Here is a 20,801-nt window from a genome sequence, read left to right as displayed (position 1 = left end):
ATTTACAGAAAAGAACATCTGTACAGTGTGCAAATAGACATAGTGCAAATAGGCAGAGTGCAAAATAGCTGTTCAGTCCGGTTTGGTACAGTTCAGTTGTATGGTCACAGTGGGAGGTGTGTATGTCACAGTGTTTGTCACAGTGGGAGGTGTCCACTGTGGTTGAGGAGCGCTACAGCTCTGGGGAAGAAGCTGTTAGCATGGCGTGTTGTGCTGGTTTTGATGGATCGCAGTCTTCTACCAGAGGGGAGTGTCTGGAAGAGGAGGTGTCCAGGATATGAGGGGTCAGATGTAATCTTGCCAGCCCGCTTCCTCATTCTGCTGGTGTAGATCTGCTGAAGTGATGGCAGGTTACATCCAATGATCCTCTCTGCTGTCCTGATGATGCGCTGGAGTTTGGCTCTTTCTTGCGAGGTGGAGGAACCAAACCAGATAGTTATGGAGGCTGTGAGAATGGACTCGATGACTCGTGTGTGTGTGTGTGTGTGTGTGTGTGTGTGTGTAAACAAGGGAAGCCTAGCCGGGGTCAAAAGGTAGGAACCTAGACCCTGTTTTAGCAAAATATAGACATCCCTTCGGACATCTGTTACCCATTGTCACACCCCATCCTGTGCCACGTGAGAGAGAGAGATAGAGAGAGAGTTGATCAGAGATCTTTAGACTTTTATTTACGATTCAATCACGTATTACACGCAATGATACGGTAACATCATTTAAAAAAGGCGCCCAATCAGGTGACCGAGATACATACGATCGAGCAAATCAGAGTATGCAACGTCATAAGTCTCCACCCATTCATTCAACAGGTCCTGTAGGCCGAAGGATTTAAAGGGTCAGTGTTTGTGCGGCGGTTAGGGTTAGAAGATAGCCGTAATAATCGTGGCGTCCGATACTCCCAAAAAGATGAAACTGACTCTGTCTAAAAAGCGGTTGCGCTTGAAAGACACAGAACGATTTATGCGTGGCATTTGTCTAACGGCCATTATTTCGGGTTCTATTATCATGAAGAAAATGATGCGTTGATTTTGTACAGCGGGCCGACATCAAGATTTGCGGATGCCTCTAAACTTTTTTCCTTGCAACGCGATGAATGGCATACTTTCAAAAGACATTTTGGTTGTATGTATACTTATATTAAATTTAGATATTCAGATTGCAAAGTGATATTGTGGATCCTTTCTGTCACAGGTCATCAATAGCATTTTGTCATCATTATGACCTGCTACATCTTGTTGCCTGTGGATATTGTACATTCATTATTCAAATATTGCACAGGGCTTACCTGGAGTGGAGTCCCTCTTTTCCAGAGAAGTAACACATAACAGCACTTCCAGCTATAATCAGAGATGACCCTCCCCAGCCTATGAACACTGCTGCACCTATTTCAAATCTGAAGAATGAACAAAAATTTCAGCCCTCACCACTCCATGTGCAGTGCTTTTAAGAACGGATAGGAGATGAGGTAATGATGTTAAGCAAAAATGTCATGACACAAAATAAAAACGTTGAGAGAGAAACGTGTAGGAAGGAAAGGAGATTTGGGCAAATTCTCTCTCTCCCAAACCTTGATTACTTCATAACTTTATAACTACCAACAAAAACAACCTGTTATTTTACTGTGTTTTAGTGAGCAAACATACATTTTGGTTTTTATGCATAAATGACAAATGTAATAGGATACAAACTAGACAAAGCATTGAATGGAGGATCCAGTGTTTACAAAGTTTGATGTTTTGGCAACAGTTTCTACTTTTTGGTTCTTAAAACATTGTATTGACATCATAGTTAAAAAAGCCAAAGCACTTTGTGAAGTTAAATTAATAACAACTGCGTCTGAGCTCTTCTGAAATGTTGAATTGTGGATGTAGCTGTAGTATGCCTATGACTAACACTTGAAAAGTTGCATGCTGCCTGAAAAAAAGTGACCGATCTAGAAGATGTGTCATTGGAACTCAATGAGAATTTTTAACATGAAAATTAAATTTTATCAAGCTAATATCAGCATAAAAATGTACGCAATTATAGACTTTACTATTCTAAGAATAAACTCTTGGAAATATGGAGTAGCATGTAAATGTATGGGTACCCCTTGTCAATATATTATTGTTTACTGTGAATTGTTCACAGTAACAACTGATTTCAAAAAGCATAATTTACAGATAAAAGTCTTTTCAACATTTTAAGGAATGTTATTGTACAGTTTTTGTTTTGTACAAATATAAAGTGAAAAAAAAAATATCACCATGAAAAAAAAGTATAGACCATGCAAGGTGTCCAAACTTTTGTATCAGGACCTTTTACCTTTTAGAAATGGTAAAATTAAAACTAATCTAAAATTAAAACTAATCTAAAGCTGAAATAAAGAAATTACAATTTGTTTAACTTTCATCACTGTGCACAGACATTAAGCAGGTGAACTCAATCATGTACATGTGCCACTGTATAGGAAATAAAAAAAAAACATTATAAGCTTATAATGTATAAGCTTATAAACTTATAGCTAATAGTTCACCCGCAGACAAACTACATGCTTAAAACATCAACATTTACCTCAAATCTTCAGTTCTTATGCAATTCTGAATAGACCTGCTTATGTGTTTTCTAAACAAGTAGATCACATAAAAAAATAAAATAAAAAATACAGAAAAACTAAAAAGAAAATTCTTTGCTTATTGACTGCATTAGATTTTTGGTCAAACAATCACAATCAGGCCCAGATTAGATTTAATAGATTATCTAACAACGATCAATAACTGATGAGCAGTTTCAGGTTCAAGGGTGTTTATTAATGATAAGCCTGCTAAAGCGTAAGTGTGTGTGTTTTAAATGTATATATATATATATAAAATGAGGGGAAATCAAAGTAAACGCAATTATGTTTTAATGGCATTAGTATATGTCTTGAACATCACTTTTCAATCGGCTTTAAATTTATTTCAAGAAAAGTAAAAATTTAAATTTCTGTGTGAAAGCATGTTCACCACATCTAAAAATAGCTTACTTCTGTGGCTTGTAGTTTGGATCCACATATTGCACCTGTGTTTTATGCTTCACCAGGAGTACAGTATCATACCACTGAACCCTGTGGCACAAAAAGCATTGCATCATTTCTGGAATTATTTTACTATGAATTGAACAAGAATGAAGTTTGAAGGCATCGTACCTGACGCCATATAGGTCAGGGCAGCTGCAAAAGTTACCCTGGCATTGGCAAGTTCAGAACCTCCAATCTTAATATATTTCATTCCAAATAAAGCAAGCACAGCTCCCCAGAATCCCAGGATTACAGAGACAATAGCCAGGGCACGACACACATGCAAGAAAACTTAAGAGACAGTGCTGAACTATCTGCTGAACTTCACTACACTGTCTAATTCAATCTAAAAACATCTCACATTGGTGGTCAAACTGTATACTGGTTTTTACCTGGCAGTGCCATCATGGATGGGTAATATTTGCAGTCGGACACACCAGTGGTGTAAGAAACACAGTCCATCCACAGATTGGAAAAATATTTGACAGTGGTAACAACGGCTTCTCCCACCAGTACTCAGTGGGAAGAGTAGAACAGTTCAGTATTCAGCCACAAAGACAACAAATCAAGCAACCAATCTCCATATACATCATTTCTGTGTGATTCATTTTTTTCCAAGTCTTGTAGTACAATTAAAACAGATATAGATAATAGTTTATGTAAAAAAAAGCCAAAAGTTGTGCACAAACTGCTATGAAGGCTCAGATTAAAAAAAAGACACAAATAGCCAAAACTGAACTCCTCATTCACAGTTTTCCACAGTAAGCAGTTGGTTTTGCACCATAAGCAGCTTTTTATTGTTGGGGGGGGGGGGGGGGGGGGGGGGCTCTAAGTTACTATACCTGAGCTCATAATTCTAATGGGGGCAGTTTCTCTAATTACCATTTCACTGAGGGACTCATTTACTATGTGAAAAGACATTACTCCTATAGCACAGCCTGTCATAAGGGCTGAAGCTGTGACCAAAAACAGCCTAAAGATTCTGTATCTTGTCCTTTCACAAAGCCTCAGCTCTTTAAAATAAACTAGCAAATACTAATGATCCTTATCTGCATAGTAGTGCATAAGATCTAAGCCGGTAGTAGTGCAAGATCTAAGCCAATAATATTCTCAGGGGCCTTTTTTCTTACCCCCAAGTGTCTATCTTTACATTTTCAATATATAGAAGGAAGATCCTTTTTTTATAGTTCACTTTTTGGGCTAATACCAATCATTTATAATAATGAGATGGAATAATGAAAAAACAAACTACTTAATACTTTTAATACACAGTCATTGCCTGTATAATACACGCTGTATAATACATGCCATAACACATGAAGGTGTACATTAGGTCTGGCTCTCTATGATTAACGTAAATTTCAATCTTTCTGAGTAATTTTGTTCATTCTATATTAGGTATTGTCCACCATAAAGAATGTTAATAACTATTTGAACAAACAGAATCTAAAGACACTCAGCACTTAGGTTTGATCTGTCAACATCATATTAAAATAGAATAGGCCACAGAATGAGCATAATGTATAGAAAGGTCATCCTCTTGGGCTTAAATTACATTTTTTTTAAATGTAGGATGTTGTATAAATTTGTAGAGTGACATTTAAAATGTAGGTGTTGGTGATCATCCAACATCCTGAATTAGCAACGCTTCTGTAACTGGATGCAGTCAAAGTCTAGCAACAGTTACAGTTACTCTACCTCTTTTTAATACCTTTTCAGAATACATTTTAGAAAAAAACAATGAATAAGCAGGTGTCTGAATACTTTGTCCATATAGTGTATCTTCTATTTGTATTGGGTGTGGTTTAAATATATGGGTGCTATTGAATATTATGTGTTATATTTGACTCATAATTCAGTTTTTTTTGTTTTTTTTTTTACTTTACTTATGAATCAAATAAATGGTGAGTAATTATTGATGTGATGACATTGAATGCCACACCTGTTAATATTCTAAATGTCCATACAGTGTGTGTGTACATTCCTGCAATAATCAATATGATTATGTCCTTGCATGCATGTGTGTATTAGATGCCAACATGGTGAGTTTAAGCACCTGGGCCTTTGTGTGTTTCTTTGAACGTATACACTCTTAAATAGAAACTAATTTGATGACTTTGAATGGCAAACATGTTGATATTTTTTTAGTAAGTATATGGTGAATATGCATTCTATTGTAAGATCACCTACTCTGCCTGTGTGTGTACTCCTGATCTTGCATGTGTGTCTGGGGGATGGTGTAAAATTTAGTTAAACATACTATTAGAACTATTTTTGAACTATTGAAATTACATACAATTACAATCTTTGGTTGTTAGATATTTTTCTATAATGTGTCAGCTTGACAGTGTTTACTCTAAGTGTGAAATTGGTTATCGGATTGTGATCAGATGTTTGTGCATTACTGGACTTTTGCATGTAAGTAATCAGTGATATAGTGTGTCATCTATTTCTTTTTGAGAAATATATGTACTGGAAATGCCATATATACAGTTGTGTTTAAAATTATTCAACCCCTCTGCAGTAAAGTGTTTTAGCAAGTTTGACAAGACATTAAATTTTTATCTTATTCACAATCAGATCAAATAAGGACCTGTATAATATACCAATTACAACAATATTTCTTTTACATACCAACAAACTTTCTCATTGACAAAATTATTCAATCCCTTTGTCACATACAGTGAGGAAAATAAGTATTTGAACACCCTGCGACTTTGCAAGTTTTCCCACTTAGAAATCATGGAGGGAAATCACAATGTATGATTTCTTTTTTTATAATTTATTTGTGTGTTACTGCTGCAAATAAGTATTTGAACACCTGCCAATCAGCAAAAATTTTCTGGCCCTCAAAGACCTGTTAGTCCGCCTCTAAAAAGTCCACCTCCACTCCACTTATTCTAAATTAGAGGCACCTGTTTGAGGTCGTTAGCTGCATACAGACACCTGTCCACCCCACACAATCAGTAAGACTCCAACTACTAACATGGCTAAGACCAAAGAGCTGTCCAAAGACACCAGAGACAAAATTGTAGACCTCCACAAGGCTGGAAAGGGTTTTATTGTTTCAGGTCAAGGGAATCTCCACTGGAAGGTACCATGAATTCAGTTAACTACCAGGAGATCTTGAGTGGAAATGTCACACCGTCAGTAACAAAGCTGAAGCCTGGGAGATGTTGGACCTTTCAACAGGACAACGATAAACAAGTGTACCTCCTATTCTACAATAGCTTGGATGCAGAAGAAGAGCTGGAAGATTCTGGATTGGCCATGAATGTCAATGAACTGGAGGCCTTTTCCCCAGGACATATGGGCTAAGATACCTGTAGATTCCTGCAAGATAGTTGTCAAGCTATGTTCCCAACTAAAGAACAGTATTACTGCCAAAGGAAGTTGTACAAAGTACTAATGATGTATGTGACAAAGGGGTTGAATAATTTTGTCAATGAGGAAATTTGTTGGTATGTTAGAAAAAATATTGTTGTAATTGGTATATTATACAGGTCCTTATTTGATCTGATTGTGAATAAGATAAAAATTTAATGTCTTATCAAACTTGCTAAAACACTTTAATGAGAGGCTGAATAATTTTAAACACAACTGTATATATGGCATTTCCAGTACATATATTTCTCAAATAGAAATAGATGACACACTATTTCACTGATGACTTACATGCAAAAGTCCAGTAATGCACACACATCTGATCACAATCCGATAACCAGTTTCACAGTTAGAGTAAACACTGTCAAGCTGACACATTATAGAAAAATATCTAACAACTAAAGATTACAACATGTTTGTAATTTCAATAGTTCAAAAATAGTTCTAATAGTATGTTTAACTAAATTTTACACCAACCCCCAGACACACATGCAAGATCAGGAGTACACACAAACACTGTATGGACATTTAGAATATTAACAGGTGTGGCATTCAATGTCATCACATCAATAATTACTCACCATTTATTTGATTCATAAGTAAAGTAAAAAAAAAAAAAAAAAAGAATTATGAGTCAAATATAACACATATAATATTCAATAGCACCAATATATTCAAACCACACCCAATACAAATACAAGATACACTATATGGACAAAGTATTCAGACACTTGCTTATTCATTGTTTTTTTCTAAAATGTATTCTGAAAAGGTATTAAAAAGAGGTAGAATAACTGTAACTGTTGCTAGACTTTGGAGCGCTGCTGCCAGGATTTGACTGCATCCAGTTACAGAAGCGTTGCAAATTCAGGATGTTGGATGATCACCAACACCTACATTTTAAATGTCACTCTACAAATTTATACAACATCCTACATTTAAAAAAAAATGTAATTTAAGCCCAAGAGGATGACCTTTCTATACATTATGCTCATTCTGTGACCTATTCTATTTTAATATGATGTTGACAGATCAAACCTAAGTGCTGAGTGTCTTTAGATTCTGTTTGTTCAAATAGTTATTGACATTCTTTATTGTGGACAATAACTAATATAGAATGAACAAAATTACTCAGAAAGATTGAAATTTACGTTAATCATAGAGAGCCAGACCTAATGTACACCTTCATGTGTTATGGCATGTATTATACAGCATGTATTATACAGGCAATGACTGTGTATTAAAAGTATTAAGTAGTTTGTTTTTTCATTATTCCATCTCATTATTATAAAAAATATCCAGGAACATGCTACCATTAATAAACATGGTTTAGCCCAAAAAGTGAACTATAAAAAAAGGATCTTCCTTCTATATATTGAAAATGTAAAGTTAGACACTTGGGGGTAAGAAAAAAGCCCCCTGAGAATATTATTGGCTTAGATAGAAATTGGCCTTTTTTTTTTTTTTTTTTTTTTTTTTTCCACCAGAATTTTACTGACTAGCTAGCATTCACATTAAATGCCAGCTGTCATGACTGTTTGCGAGAATCATGCAATATTTAGACAATTTGCTAGAAATGAGTTTCAGTTTTGTGTAATACACAAAACATTCAAATTTGTAAATGTATGGCTTCAACAAAAGAAAGATATCATGGCACATTTCATGTACTGCTTTCAGTCTGATGAGAGCTGAGAAACAACTACAATATAAGCAGCAGGTATTTTAATGTTTTGTATTTTATGCACTACTATGCAGAAAAGGATCATCAGTATTTGCTAGTTTATTTTAAAGAGCTGAGGCTTTAGGAAAAGACAAGATACAGAATCTTTAGGCTGTTTTTGGTCACAGCTTCAGCCCTTATGACAGGCTGTACTATAGGAGTAATGTCTTTTCACATAGTAAATGAGTCCCTCAGTGAAATGGTAATTAGAGAAACTGCCCCCATTAGAATTATGAGCTCAGGTATAGTAACTTAGAGCCCCATCCATGATGGCACTGCCAGGTAAAAACCAGTATACAGTTTGACCACCAATGTGAGATGTTTTTAGATTGAATTAGACAGCGTAGTGAAGTTCAGCAGATAGTTCAGCACTGTCTCTTAAGTTTTCTTGCATGTGTGTCGTGCCCTGGCTATTGTCTCTGTAATCCTGGGATTCTGGGGAGCTGTGCTTGCTTTATTTGGAATGAAATATATTAAGATTGGAGGTTCTGAACTTGCCAATGCCAGGGTAACTTTTGCAGCTGCCCTGACCTATATGGCGTCAGGTACGATGCCTTCAAACTTCATTCTTGTTCAATTCATAGTAAAATAATTCCAGAAATGATGCAATGCTTTTTGTGCCACAGGGTTCAGTGGTATGATACTGTACTCCTGGTGAAGCATAAAACACAGGTGCAATATGTGGATCCAAACTACAAGCCACAGAAGTAAGCTATTTTTAGATGTGGTGAACATGCTTTCACACAGAAATTTAAATTTTTACTTTTCTTGAAATAAATTTAAAGCCGATTGAAAAGTGATGTTCAAGACATATACTAATGCCATTAAAACATAATTGCGTTTACTTTGATTTCCCCTCATTTTATATATATATATATACATTTAAAACACACACACTTACGCTTTAGCAGGCTTATCATTAATAAACACCCTTGAACCTGAAACTGCTCATCAGTTATTGATCGTTGTTAGATAATCTATTAAATCTAATCTGGGCCTGATTGTGATTGTTTGACCAAAAATCTAATGCAGTCAATAAGCAAAGAATTTTCTTTTTAGTTTTTCTGTATTTTTTATTTTATTTTTTTATGTGATCTACTTGTTTAGAAAAAACATAAGCAGGTCTATTCAGAATTGCATAAGAACTGAAGATTTGAGGTAAATGTTGATGTTTTAAGCATGTAGTTTGTCTGCGGGTGAACTATTAGCTATAAGTTTATAAGCTTATACATTATAAGCTTATAATGTTTTTTTTTTAATTTCCTATACAGTGGCATGTACATGATTGAGTTCACCTGCTTAATGTCTGTGCACAGTGAGGAAAGTTAAACAAATTGTAATTTCTTTATTTCAGCTTTAGATTAGTTTTAATTTTAGATTAGTTTTAATTTTACCATTTCTAAAAGGTAAAAGGGCCTGATACAAAAGTTTGGACACATTGCATGGTCTATACTTTTTTTTCATGGTGATATTTTTTTTTTCACTTTATATTTGTGCAAAACAAAAACTGTACAATAACATTCCTTAAAATGTTGAAATGACTTTTATCTGTAAATTATGCTTTTTGAAGATCAGTTGTTACTGTGAACAATTCACAGTAAACAATAATATTTTGACAAGGGGTACCCATACATTTACATGCTACTCCATATTTCCAAGAGTTTATTCTTAGAATAGTAAAGTCTATAATTGTGTACATTTTTATGCTGATATTAGCTTGATAAAATTTAATTTTCATGTTAAAAATTCTTATTGAGTTCCAATGACACATCTTCTAGATCGGTCACTTTTTTTCAGGCAGTATGCAACTTTTCAAGTGTTAGTCATAGGCATACTACAGCTACATCCACAATTCAACATTTCAGAAGAGCTCAGAAGCAGTTGTTATTAATTTAACTTCACAAAGTGCTTTGGCTTTTTAACTATGATGTCAATACAATGTTTTAAGAACCAAAAAGTAGAAACTGTTGCCAAAACATCAAACTTTGTAAACACTGGATCCTCCATTCAATGCTTTGTCTAGCTTGTGTCCTTTTACATTTGTCATTTAGGAATGCATAAAAACCAAAATGTATGTTTGCTCACTAAAACACAGTAAAATTACAGGTTGTTTTTGTTGGTAGTTATAAAGTTATGAAGTAATCAAGGTTTGGGAGAGAGAGAATTTGCCCAAATCTCCTTTCCTCCCTACACGTTTCTCTCTCAACTTTTTTATTTTGTGTCATGACATTTTTGCTTAACATCATTACCTCATCTCCTATCCGTTCTTAAAAGCACTGCACATGGAGTGGTGAGGGCTGAAAATTTAGTTCATTCTTCAGATTTGAAATAGGTGCAGGAGTGTTCATAGGCTGGGGAGGGTCATCTCTGATTATAGCTGGAAGTGCTGTTATGTGTTACTTCTCTGGAAAAGAGGGACTCCACTCCAGGTAAGCCCTGTGCAATATTTGAATAATGAATGTACAATATCCACAGGCAACAAGATGTAGCAGGTCATAATGATGACAAAATGCTATTGATGACCTGTGACAGAAAGGATCCACAATATCACTTTGCAATCCGAATATCTAAATTTAATATAAGTATACATACAACCAAAATGTCTTTTGAAAGTATGCCATTCATCGCGTTGCAAGAAAAAAGTTCAGAGGCATCGGGGGGGTTGAATCAGGGTCTGACTGAAGGTCTGGGGACTAGGATAGGAACAGCATTGGTATGTGAGAATGGATAACAGATGTCGGAAGGGACCTGTCGAGGGAGGGACATAGAGGGGGCGTGGCTTGATGACGTGGCACAATCTGATTGGTCGAGACGACCTGTCAAAACTAGTTTGATGAAAAGTGCCTCCTATATCTCTCTCTGTCAAGTACCACCATTAGGAATACGCAGCTTTGATCAGAGTCAAGATCATCATTTGTAACATTTGTGTTGATGCTTTGCTGTGCTCCAGTGGGCTAGCTTTGGCCTTAGCGTTAGGTATTAGCCTTAGCTTTCAACCTGTATGGCCTATATACTACTGGGCATCACCAGGGAAAGGAGGCAAAGAGAAAGCCCATTGTGTTTCTGGATCAAGAGGGCAGATCAGAGATGTGTATACACAGACACACACACACACACACACAATATATATATATGTATATGTATATATATATTCATCATCTGCTTTGTATTAAAGTTCAGGAAGTATACTAGCAGAAAGTGAGGGGAGAGCTTCATGGTGTTCCATGTATCATAATCCTTGTAACATTTTGTGCCTTGCTGATGCATTGCTGGTATGTTATTTTGTCAACATAAATTTTTGTTCATATTTTGTTTGTATTAGTAACATTTAAATGGTATTTCTTGCACTTTTCCAGCTCCTACTGTATCAGGATGTATGCAGTATTACATCATCTTCAGTTAATATTTCATGTCAAACCACGGAACGCATAAAATAGCATGGATCATCAGTGTGCATCAGTGTCTCAAATATCATTTATGTAGCAATTTGTATTCTCACGTTAGAACTAGATGTATTTTCTTGTAGTTTTACCCTACTTCCATTAAAAGAGATTAATTGGCCTTCATCTTCAGAGTGGTGATTGGGAGAAGAGTCGTCTAAGTGTCTTGCTTTCCCTTTCTGCTGTGACACTGAGAATTCCCCCCCTGTGGGACTAATATTTTCGGGACTAAAAGATTATCTTATCTTATCTTATCTGCTGACTTATGTGCTGCGTATAAGGGTGGCTGAATAAAGGCTTTTATGTATGTTTCAGCTGTGAGGATGCTGGTGTTTTTTGGATTAAAAGGACACAAAAGAAACTTGAGTGTGATGTTAGTATTATGTTATTATAACCAGTCGTGTTTAGATGCAATTCAGTAGTTGCTATAATCAAATTGATTTAATTTTGCTCTGGAAAACTTAACAGTTGTTGGTGGGCCTTTCTATGCATGAGAAAAAAATCTAAACACAGTCAATACAGTCAACAGCAATTCTTAAAACTTATCTCTGTCAATGGCACATTGGAATGAGGTCATCAATAGTATATGTTGTTGTACCTGCACACTTACATACTTACATACCCGCATTTACGTGCTTCATAACCACCCCCACCCCAGTCCCTGATGGTGTAGTCCATCCACTGTCTATCACTCTCCACTGTCTATTTGCATTTTCTGACAGTCACTAAATTTATACCCCAAAGACTAAACATTTAAAAACTAGAGATATTGGAAAATTGAGTAGAAAAACAAGTTTTCCATTTACTCCACTAAATGACAAATGAAATTGTTCATGTATGAAGTTTTACAACCATCTATTTTCTATTTATATTTAATTTCTACTCATAATTTGCTTCATAAAATCCAAAAATTGTTTATGCTGTTTTGACCGTGTAGTTTAAATAACCTGTGTTGGTTACAGAATTTTGCCAACACAAAAGTGCTTACCTTGAACAGCGCTATGTGCCGCTTCTGCTGCCCTGGAGGTGCTAGGCCAGTAGTTACATGAAGGCATAGTGTTGTCATTTGTAGGAGGCCAAGGGGGCTTGTTGCTGTGCATGTTAGCGATAGATGCTGCCTTCTTCGAGCCCATTAAGAGCCTCTTGTAATAAATCTGACAGCTAGGTTTTTCTTTTGCATGTCTGTAACTAATCTGCAAAGAAATGGCAGATTTTTGCAGATTAACTTTTAATACACTGTGTGTAGTACTCCTGTGATTAATTAGGCTTGATTAGGGTCTGAACAGCCCCATTGATCACACCCCCATTTTCGGTAGAAGGCTGTGATTGGGCAGTGATTGCATTTCTTTGTAGTGCTCACCTACGCAGTGAAAGGTAATACAACTGTGAGCTGATTGTGATTGCTTGATGTGTTTAATTTTGACACAAATTCAGCATTCAGCAAGTGTAAACCAACCTGTTTTGTTTTAAGGTTATGAGTTTGAGTGACTAAGTCAAGGAAATAGATGTTTTGCTTTTCATTTTGGCACGCTTTTTCGCGGCAGGCCATGTGCTTCATGTGCTTTGGTTAGGCTCTACCCCTCACCTGAGTGCACTCATTAGCCTCAGCTGTGGCTCATTAGGACTGCTTAACCTGCTTAAGGACTGCTGTGACTCATTAGGACTTGCTGAAACCTGATATTCAGCACTAAAATAAGCCTCCCTGGGAGTTATAATTATGTACATAGCCCTAGATTATCAGGAGGTAGAGTAATTTACAAAAATACTTTAGATATTATTCAGAAACACTGTGACAACTGTACTTCTTTTGAGATTCTTTCCATCAACATATTCAATCCTGTCTCAAATAAGAATGCATTCTAATTTGTTCATATTTACAGGCCTCCAAAGCCTTACTCTGATTTGAATTTATATGTTTTCTTTTTACTATCTCTTCTTAGTTCCAAAAATTCAGATCTGATGTGCTCTTGCAGTGCCAATCAGAACAATATCGACACCATGTCCCAGACAAGATCAGAGACCTCATTCTGGACTATTACAACTGTTTTAGTCTTAGTCACTTCTGGAACAACAATCTGTGTTTCATCGGTTGGAGAAGGGCATTATCACAGGATTTACCATTTTAGTGATTTTGTTTGCGATTGGCTATAAATATGCTGGTGAAGAGGTTTGCTCACCAGGTGTGCGACAGCCATCAGCCATCAGAGACTAATATGGACAATCTGACAGTGACCACAACATCAGTACCAGGTTGCAGATGGATCCTTCAAGGCCTGAAATGTCTCATCACCTGGGTCCGGATGGACTTTAAGCTGGCTAAGTCCAGATCCCTGGTACTGAAGAGGGGAAAGGTCACTGACAATTTCTGCTTCCCCCTTGGAGGTGTCCAGATAACTTCGGTCAGCGAAAAGGTTGTTGACTGCACCCTGAGGGACACTGCTGATTCAGTCCATCTACGAGGTCACTAGAACATATAGAACATATCTTAAGCTGCTGCCCCAAAGCCCTGGAAGAAGGGCGCCAACGTTGGCACCATGACCAGGTTTTGAGGGCGAAGGTGGATCTAGGCAGGCAGCTCAAATTTTCTACCACCATCGCAGAGACATGCCAGATACTGATGTCTGAAACAACCAGACAAGTGAGCCTAATGGAGCTAATGGCTAAAGCTCAGATGAACGAGGCTGTATCAACCCTGGAGCGTGTATGATGTTGAAAGACCAGAAACACCCAATTACCCCAGGTAACATCACTGATGTATCCAAGTTGCACCGAGAAGTGATTTAAAAACAAGCAGTCATGTGAATTCTTGCTTGCTTCATCAAATGATTTTATGCATTTGTTTATTTGTGTCTTGAGAAGTTCCACTGACAATCATCCAGCATTTCTCCGAATAAGTATCAGTGTTGTCTAAATTAAATATATCTTAATGGAAGCCTAGTAAAAGTAAAGTAAAATAAAAGGATTCAGGTTAGTCTCCCCTCAGAATGAGTCAGACACACTGGCGGGATTAGGACGCATGCATACCTTAGTTTAGCTTGGGCCAACGCCTGTAAATCACTCACTCGTTTTGCTGTGGTCAGAGCAAAAACCAAAGCAGTTATGAGGAAAAGAAACTTCAGCCCTGCAGGAGCTCAAAGGGGTGACCACAAAAAGCCTCAAGCACCAAAGACAGGTCCCACAATGGGACCAAAGTAGCTCTCACACCGAGCACTGAAAAGGTGTGATACTTCTGAGAGCGCACCAGTCCCTGAAAAACAGAAGAGAGTTGCTGTAGTCAAGTCTCGAAGTGACGAGAGACTGAACGAGCATCTGGGCGGCCTCTCTAGAGAGGAAGGGTCGAATTCTCCGGATGTTGTCCAGGAGAAATCTGCATGACCGAGTTACGTTTGCGACATGACTTGAGAACGATAACTGATCATCCATAACTACACCAAGGCTTCGAGTGTGGTACATGGGAGAGGCAGAGACATAGTCGAGAAGCAGGGTGGAGGTCAAAACCATTAAAAAGCTAAATACTTATCTGGCCCCCTCGTCTCCTTGAGTCCAGCATCTGGTGAACGGCATAAACTGAAGCGCCCTCCATGATAACCGGAGATGGGGGCCCGACATTGAGTGTAGCCACATCCATCTGTCCTGGAACAACAGGTTTCAGAAGGGAGACATAAAAGCAATTGGTGACTTTATATTGCTCAGGAATCATTTTAAAAGAGCCAATGTATACTTCTTTAGCTCAGTGTCTCCCAACCCTGGTCCTAGCCATACCACCCTGCCCATTGTAACCTGTTTCCTGCTTTAAACAACCCATCAACTCATTAAGGGGTTGTTAATGACCACATTAACATTAGCCACTTTAAATTTTAACATTAACAGCTGGAGCCATTAGCCATTGGAGTATCACGGCTCGTTTTTCACGCTTCCGCCACCTCTCACACTGATTTTGGTGTCCCCTCTATCGGTCAGCAGGCTCACACAGCGTTCAGTTTTTAGCTGAGCCAGAGGCGGTTTATGGTTGGCCCTTTGTCCATGCTTACATCATGTTACGTGACTTAAACCTAACTCTATCCTAAGACAATGTTTTTATGTCATACAGCATCTAACGAAACCACAAACAGCTACCAGATTTCATTTAGCTCCACTGGCCCCCTATTCATTTGAAAGCCTACTTGTAGGCTCCCTCTGGCTAATCACTCTGCTTTAAGATTAATTACTGGTGACCCCTACAGCACATATCACTGTAAAAATAATACAACTTGCCAAACCTGTTGCAATGAATCACCTTTCAAGTAATTGGAATTAAAAAAGGAAAAATATGCTTTTAGCTACAATGCTTCAGGGAGCTGAAATGTACTAAAGAAAAAGCTTTGCTTACAAAACTTTTAGTTTCTAACACCTGTGAGCCTTAGCCTTTTATTTGATTCTACAGAATTATCATTTTATATCATTTTGTTGTGTTGGCTACCTTTGTTTTACCATTCTTTTTTCACAATTATAACAATTTATTTATTTATTATCAAAACATTTTTTGCTTTATCCCTATTTGACTTACCATTTTTGCTACTGTAATGGTTAGTTTAAATAATATTTACAGGTTAGTTGATTGGGTGTTTCAGGTGATCAGGGTGGGTCTGGAGCCTACCTGGATTCATTGTGCGGAAGGCAGGAATACCCCACCGACAGGGCACCATTCCATTACAGGGTACCACACACAACATAGGAACAATTTGATTTACACCTAGGAGCAAGTTTGCAATTCATGGCCAATTCGCTTTGTTATATAGCAAGTTGTCATCGGATCGGGTATCCTCAGATAATGGGAAGGAGTTTGTGGATAAGACAGTAATTTAGCAAAAATTGGGGATTAAACAGCGTCTTGGGGCTGTGTATCATCTGTCAGCACACTGGCATGAATTGGGTTGCTGCACTTCCATTGGCGTTAATGGTGTGTTGCTGAAGTGAGCTGCGTGATTTGACAACGCACGAGTTGGCATCAGGCAGACGAATGCCAATGCCGTGCTTGCGTACAAGTGGAAAGGGTCCAAGTCTTGCCTTTTTAGAAGATGAAATGAAAGCGTATGTGACATACATGGCTAATCTACATAAAAGAATATGCACGTATGTTTCTGACAAGCAAAAGAAAGAAGGGGTGCAGGAGAGGCTGGATGAGCAAAAGAGGGGTGCGTTGCAACCTGGGGACAAGGTGTTTGTGAAGGTGTTTAGAAGAAATTTGTTGTGAAGGTCCTTTTGAGGTTGTGCGCAGTACTGGAACTGCAGTCCAGGTTAAAGGGTCTCCAACGTGGGATCATTTGTCACATTGTGTAAAAGCACCTAGGGAAGAGGCACCCCATGTGCATGGAGGAGATGTGGAAGGCTCAAGGGAACCAGGACATACAGAAGGCAGGAACATCTCCAGGGTCAAACTCCAGAAGAGGAGATTGTCCTTTGTGTGGACAATGGTGATGACTCTGTGGGCATTTCTGATAATGCCGGAAATGACTCTTCATTTAACCAACAGGAAAGAAGATTTGGGGACAATGAGTTTAGGGATGTCCCAGAAACAGCAGGAACTAGTTCAGAGGAGTGTGAAGCACCAAAGAGTGCTGAGGGCACTGATTGCTCTACAGGGGAAGACAGAGAGTCAAATAGACATACAAGTCCAAGACCAGTTTGAAAAAGGGTCAGACCTAAACGTTACGTAAACTGAGGTAAATGTGTCATTGGAGAAGTTCACTTTATTAGCATCAAATGTTACTGAAGGTATAAGTATATCACATTTACTAACACCAGCTTCCCAGATGATTTCAGTAACTGCGGCTCCTGTGCAGTTGGTAATAAGAGTTTAACTAGGCGGATCAGTTCTTCTTCCTTGTAGGTGTGGAAGATTTAATACTGGAGGTAATAATCCCCCTCAGTGGAGAAACAGTCATGGTGAAGAGGTTTTGTTAGCAGGGCCTACAGTTGATATGGCTTTACGATCAGAGAAAGTATGTTTTATATAATGACATGAGGTGGTTCAAAGTTGGATATGATTGTTCAAATCTTTTTAATAAATTTAAGATTAAAAATGAAAAATGCATTGACGGAATGTTGAGATTAGAATTCTCACTGACAGCGTGAGCAGCATAGCAACCACCTAGCAACATCTTAGCAACCACCTAGCAAAACACCCCTTAGGAAGTACTTGCCACACTTAAAGTACTGTTGTGTTTCCTTCAGGAAATGCAAATCTAGTTATATTTATTATACCATTGTTTATTGTAAACAAGTTGTAAGGTGATGTATTTTGTAATTGAGTAAGTACAGTGTGACCTCAGGGGTTTTGTTCTTTGCTCAACACTAGGGATAGTAATGGTAGGCAGGGACAGGTGTATTGGAAGGTCTGATGGGTCGACCAGCCTGGAAGTACAAATTATTTTGTGTTTAATGAGGTTCCACGTGTATTTTATTCACACTTGTACGCTTCCATATTCACTATATACATTGTTAAGACATTTCTTCTTTTACATTGGCCTGGAGTACAGCATGTGGTCACCTAGGACAGAGGGACCTTGAGAGAGTAAGACCCACAGAACAAGGGCAAGTACCATGGGGGTGAGCGCGGCTGATCATCCCTCCGCCTGCAAGGCCTGCCTCATCCAAACGAACCAGTGGTGACCTGTCAGAACCTGAATTGGATCATTCAGTGAGTATAACAATATACTCCAAAATCCCTGGAGTTTTGCCTTGGTCGGCCACCACCTTAGTGTATATTTCACGACGTACTGTGAAATATGCGCAGTAGACTGCTGCGGATTGGTCCTCTATTAGTAGACGGACGTTAGTCCTCTATTATTAGACGGATGTTAGTCCTCTACTATTAGACGGACGTCAGTCCTCTATTATTAGACAGATGGGTTTTAAGTCCTCTATCTTTAGACGTATCGATAGTGAGTAGTGACCCGGGTCCAGGTGGTGGGGACTGAATTGCAGAAGGTACAGTGCATTGAGAGAGTAAAATGGGATCCCATCATAGTAATTTTTTTATTATATATATATATATATATATATACAATATATAATATAATCAAAAGAAGCACCATTTATTTTACAAATGCGAAAAGATTATGGTAGAGGAGGTCACACAGTATGTGCCCTTCTGGATTAAATATTTTGGTTTTCCTCATAATGATAATAAGTGTTAAATATCAGAAGAAATATTTGCAGAAACTCAAAACTAGACTGGGCAGTAAGCCAAATACAACAGATAAAAAAGCTTTAGATTATTGGTCAAATCACAGTGTGGGAATGCTGAGCATGCTGAATTTCTGTCTGGGAGAAGCAGAGAAGCGTCAAGGCCAGATACAGGCTAGGGAGGGAAAAGGGGGAACTAACGGTGTCTCTCAGTATGTGTCTCTCACAGCAAATCCTGACCTCGATGCCGCACCTCCAGTGCCCCGCCAGCAGCCAGCAGCTCAACCAGTGGCTCACCCGGCGACTCAGCAAACGGCTCAACCAACGGCCCGACCAGCAGATCCACCAGGAGCTGGAATGCAAGCATCGATATCCGCAGCAGAACCCCCTCCATACCCAGCTGAAGACGCACCGCGTCAGCCGCCACTACAAGCCCAATTGCGAGACCAACTACAAGACTTTGAGGGGGCGCTAGATAGGACCACACAGGAACTGGCATCCAAACCAGTTGGAAACACTTCAGAGGGACCATATGCTCCACTGACCCGTGAACAGGACCAAGGCCTGACTGAGGAAGAACGAGGGCGAGTGGAACAGGCCTCAGGAAACATCAGAGTGAGTGGACATACCCGCTTTCAGCAGCAGAAGATGGGACGAACCCCCCCCCAGCAGCGATCCACCACCAGGACCGGTATTTGCAATGCAAGCGATTCCTTAGAGGAATACTGGCCTCCCCCACCTCCACCCCCACCAGCTGGACAGTTCCCTATGATTGAGGTGGCTGGAGCAGAAGGAGTGATTATGGTACACAGACACTGGACTGAAGCTGATATTGCAGAGGCAGCTTCCAGTCTCCCCCACCCAGCTACAGTGGGGGAGAACGTTTCAGCCAAGAGTTACAGAACTTTGTGAGATCCTGCCGACCCACAGCTATGGAGCTAAGACGACTGCTGTTGCGTAAGCTTGGATACCTGTACAACACCAGCTGACACTGGAAGAAGCAGGCAGCAACTGACGTGCGGCGGAGGGGCGGGATGGCAAGGACACAGACGGAGACACACTGGACAGGAAAGTACTAAATCCATATTACTCTTTAGCCCAGCAACTCAGTAAAAACCCCACAGCTTTACCACAAATTGAAATTGTAATAAATGGGAAGAAATTGAAGTTTTTGGTAGATAGTGGGACAGCCCACTCAGTAATACAAAAAGAACAGATTGTGTGTCCACTTCAACCTGACATAACTGTAACTATTATAGGTGTAGGGGTAATACGGTAACAGAAAGGGTGTCCACTCCCCTCCAATGCAAAGTAGAAACTTATGAGTTTGAACATTGTTTAATGAAACAATGTTCAAACTCATAAGTTTCTACTTTCTGTCACCTGTCTGTCCAGTCAACCTCATGGCACGAGATTTGATGTGCAAATTGAATTGCACACTCCAGAGCACCCCAAAGGGGCTCTCCATTTCTTTCGGGGAACCTCAGATGGTTCAGTATGACCCAGGTACACCAGGGTATGCCTATGAGTGGCAGTGTTTGGACAGCACAGGAGAAACAATGAAACACTTCCTCAGAGAGGTGAAAAGCACAGTCTCAACCCATTTGCTTTGGGAAAAGCCAGATGATTTGTATTGTATGGCCCATGTTTCTGATGGACCTGATTTTGACTATGAAATGGAGTTTTCTAAAGTAGACAGAGAAATGCTGAAGATGTGTGCACTCGTGTGGAGTGATCGGTGGGCTGCTGCCCTGGTTCAGTTGTGTGAAGTACAGAGTGAGTTGTTTGATGTGTCAGATTCGACTCCTCACATTGCGTTGGGGAGGTCGGAGGACACAATGTAGTCAGAGGAGGTGGGGCCATGGGCTGCATGGCTCAGTCGACTGTCGGACTGGCAACCCACCGAAAACCCTAGAGTTTTCTTTAGCTCCACTGCTAATGCGTGGAAAACAGAGCATGCTTGCGAGCTGCTGGTGAACTGAACTGTGGAGCTGCTCACACAGAATGAGCTCACCCCAACCGAGGAGGAGGAGCTGTCATCTGTGCCTCCCACATT

The 20,801-nt window shown here is 39.0% G+C and overlaps 1 protein-coding gene and 1 pseudogene across 2 annotated transcripts in view; one reads left to right on the top strand and one right to left on the bottom strand.

The window, feature by feature from the left end:
* The window catches only part of chchd6a (coiled-coil-helix-coiled-coil-helix domain containing 6a), a 55,903-nt gene extending 35,841 nt beyond the window's left edge, over window positions 1-20,062 (top strand). The window contains exons 10-11 of one of the 2 annotated variants that reach the window (XR_011977489.1): window positions 13,519-14,318; window positions 18,097-20,062. Coding sequence is in view for 1 of the 2 variants with exons in the window: in XM_072656553.1 (XP_072512654.1) it covers window positions 18,701-19,657 (957 nt within the window). In the remaining variant the exon portion in view is untranslated. Of the gene's footprint in view, window positions 1-13,518; window positions 14,319-18,096 lie in introns of those variants that run through there. The other variant, XM_072656553.1, reaches the window with a different exon arrangement.
* Window positions 1,279-3,642, bottom strand: LOC140577425 (claudin-10-like; annotated as a pseudogene).
* Window positions 20,063-20,801: the final 739 nt, after the last annotated feature.

This window comes from Salminus brasiliensis, chromosome 14, assembly GCF_030463535.1.
Source record: "Salminus brasiliensis chromosome 14, fSalBra1.hap2, whole genome shotgun sequence".
NCBI lineage: Eukaryota > Metazoa > Chordata > Actinopteri > Characiformes > Bryconidae > Salminus > Salminus brasiliensis.
Note: the sequence above shows the minus strand (reverse complement) of the source record. Positions and strands in the feature narration are given on the sequence as shown.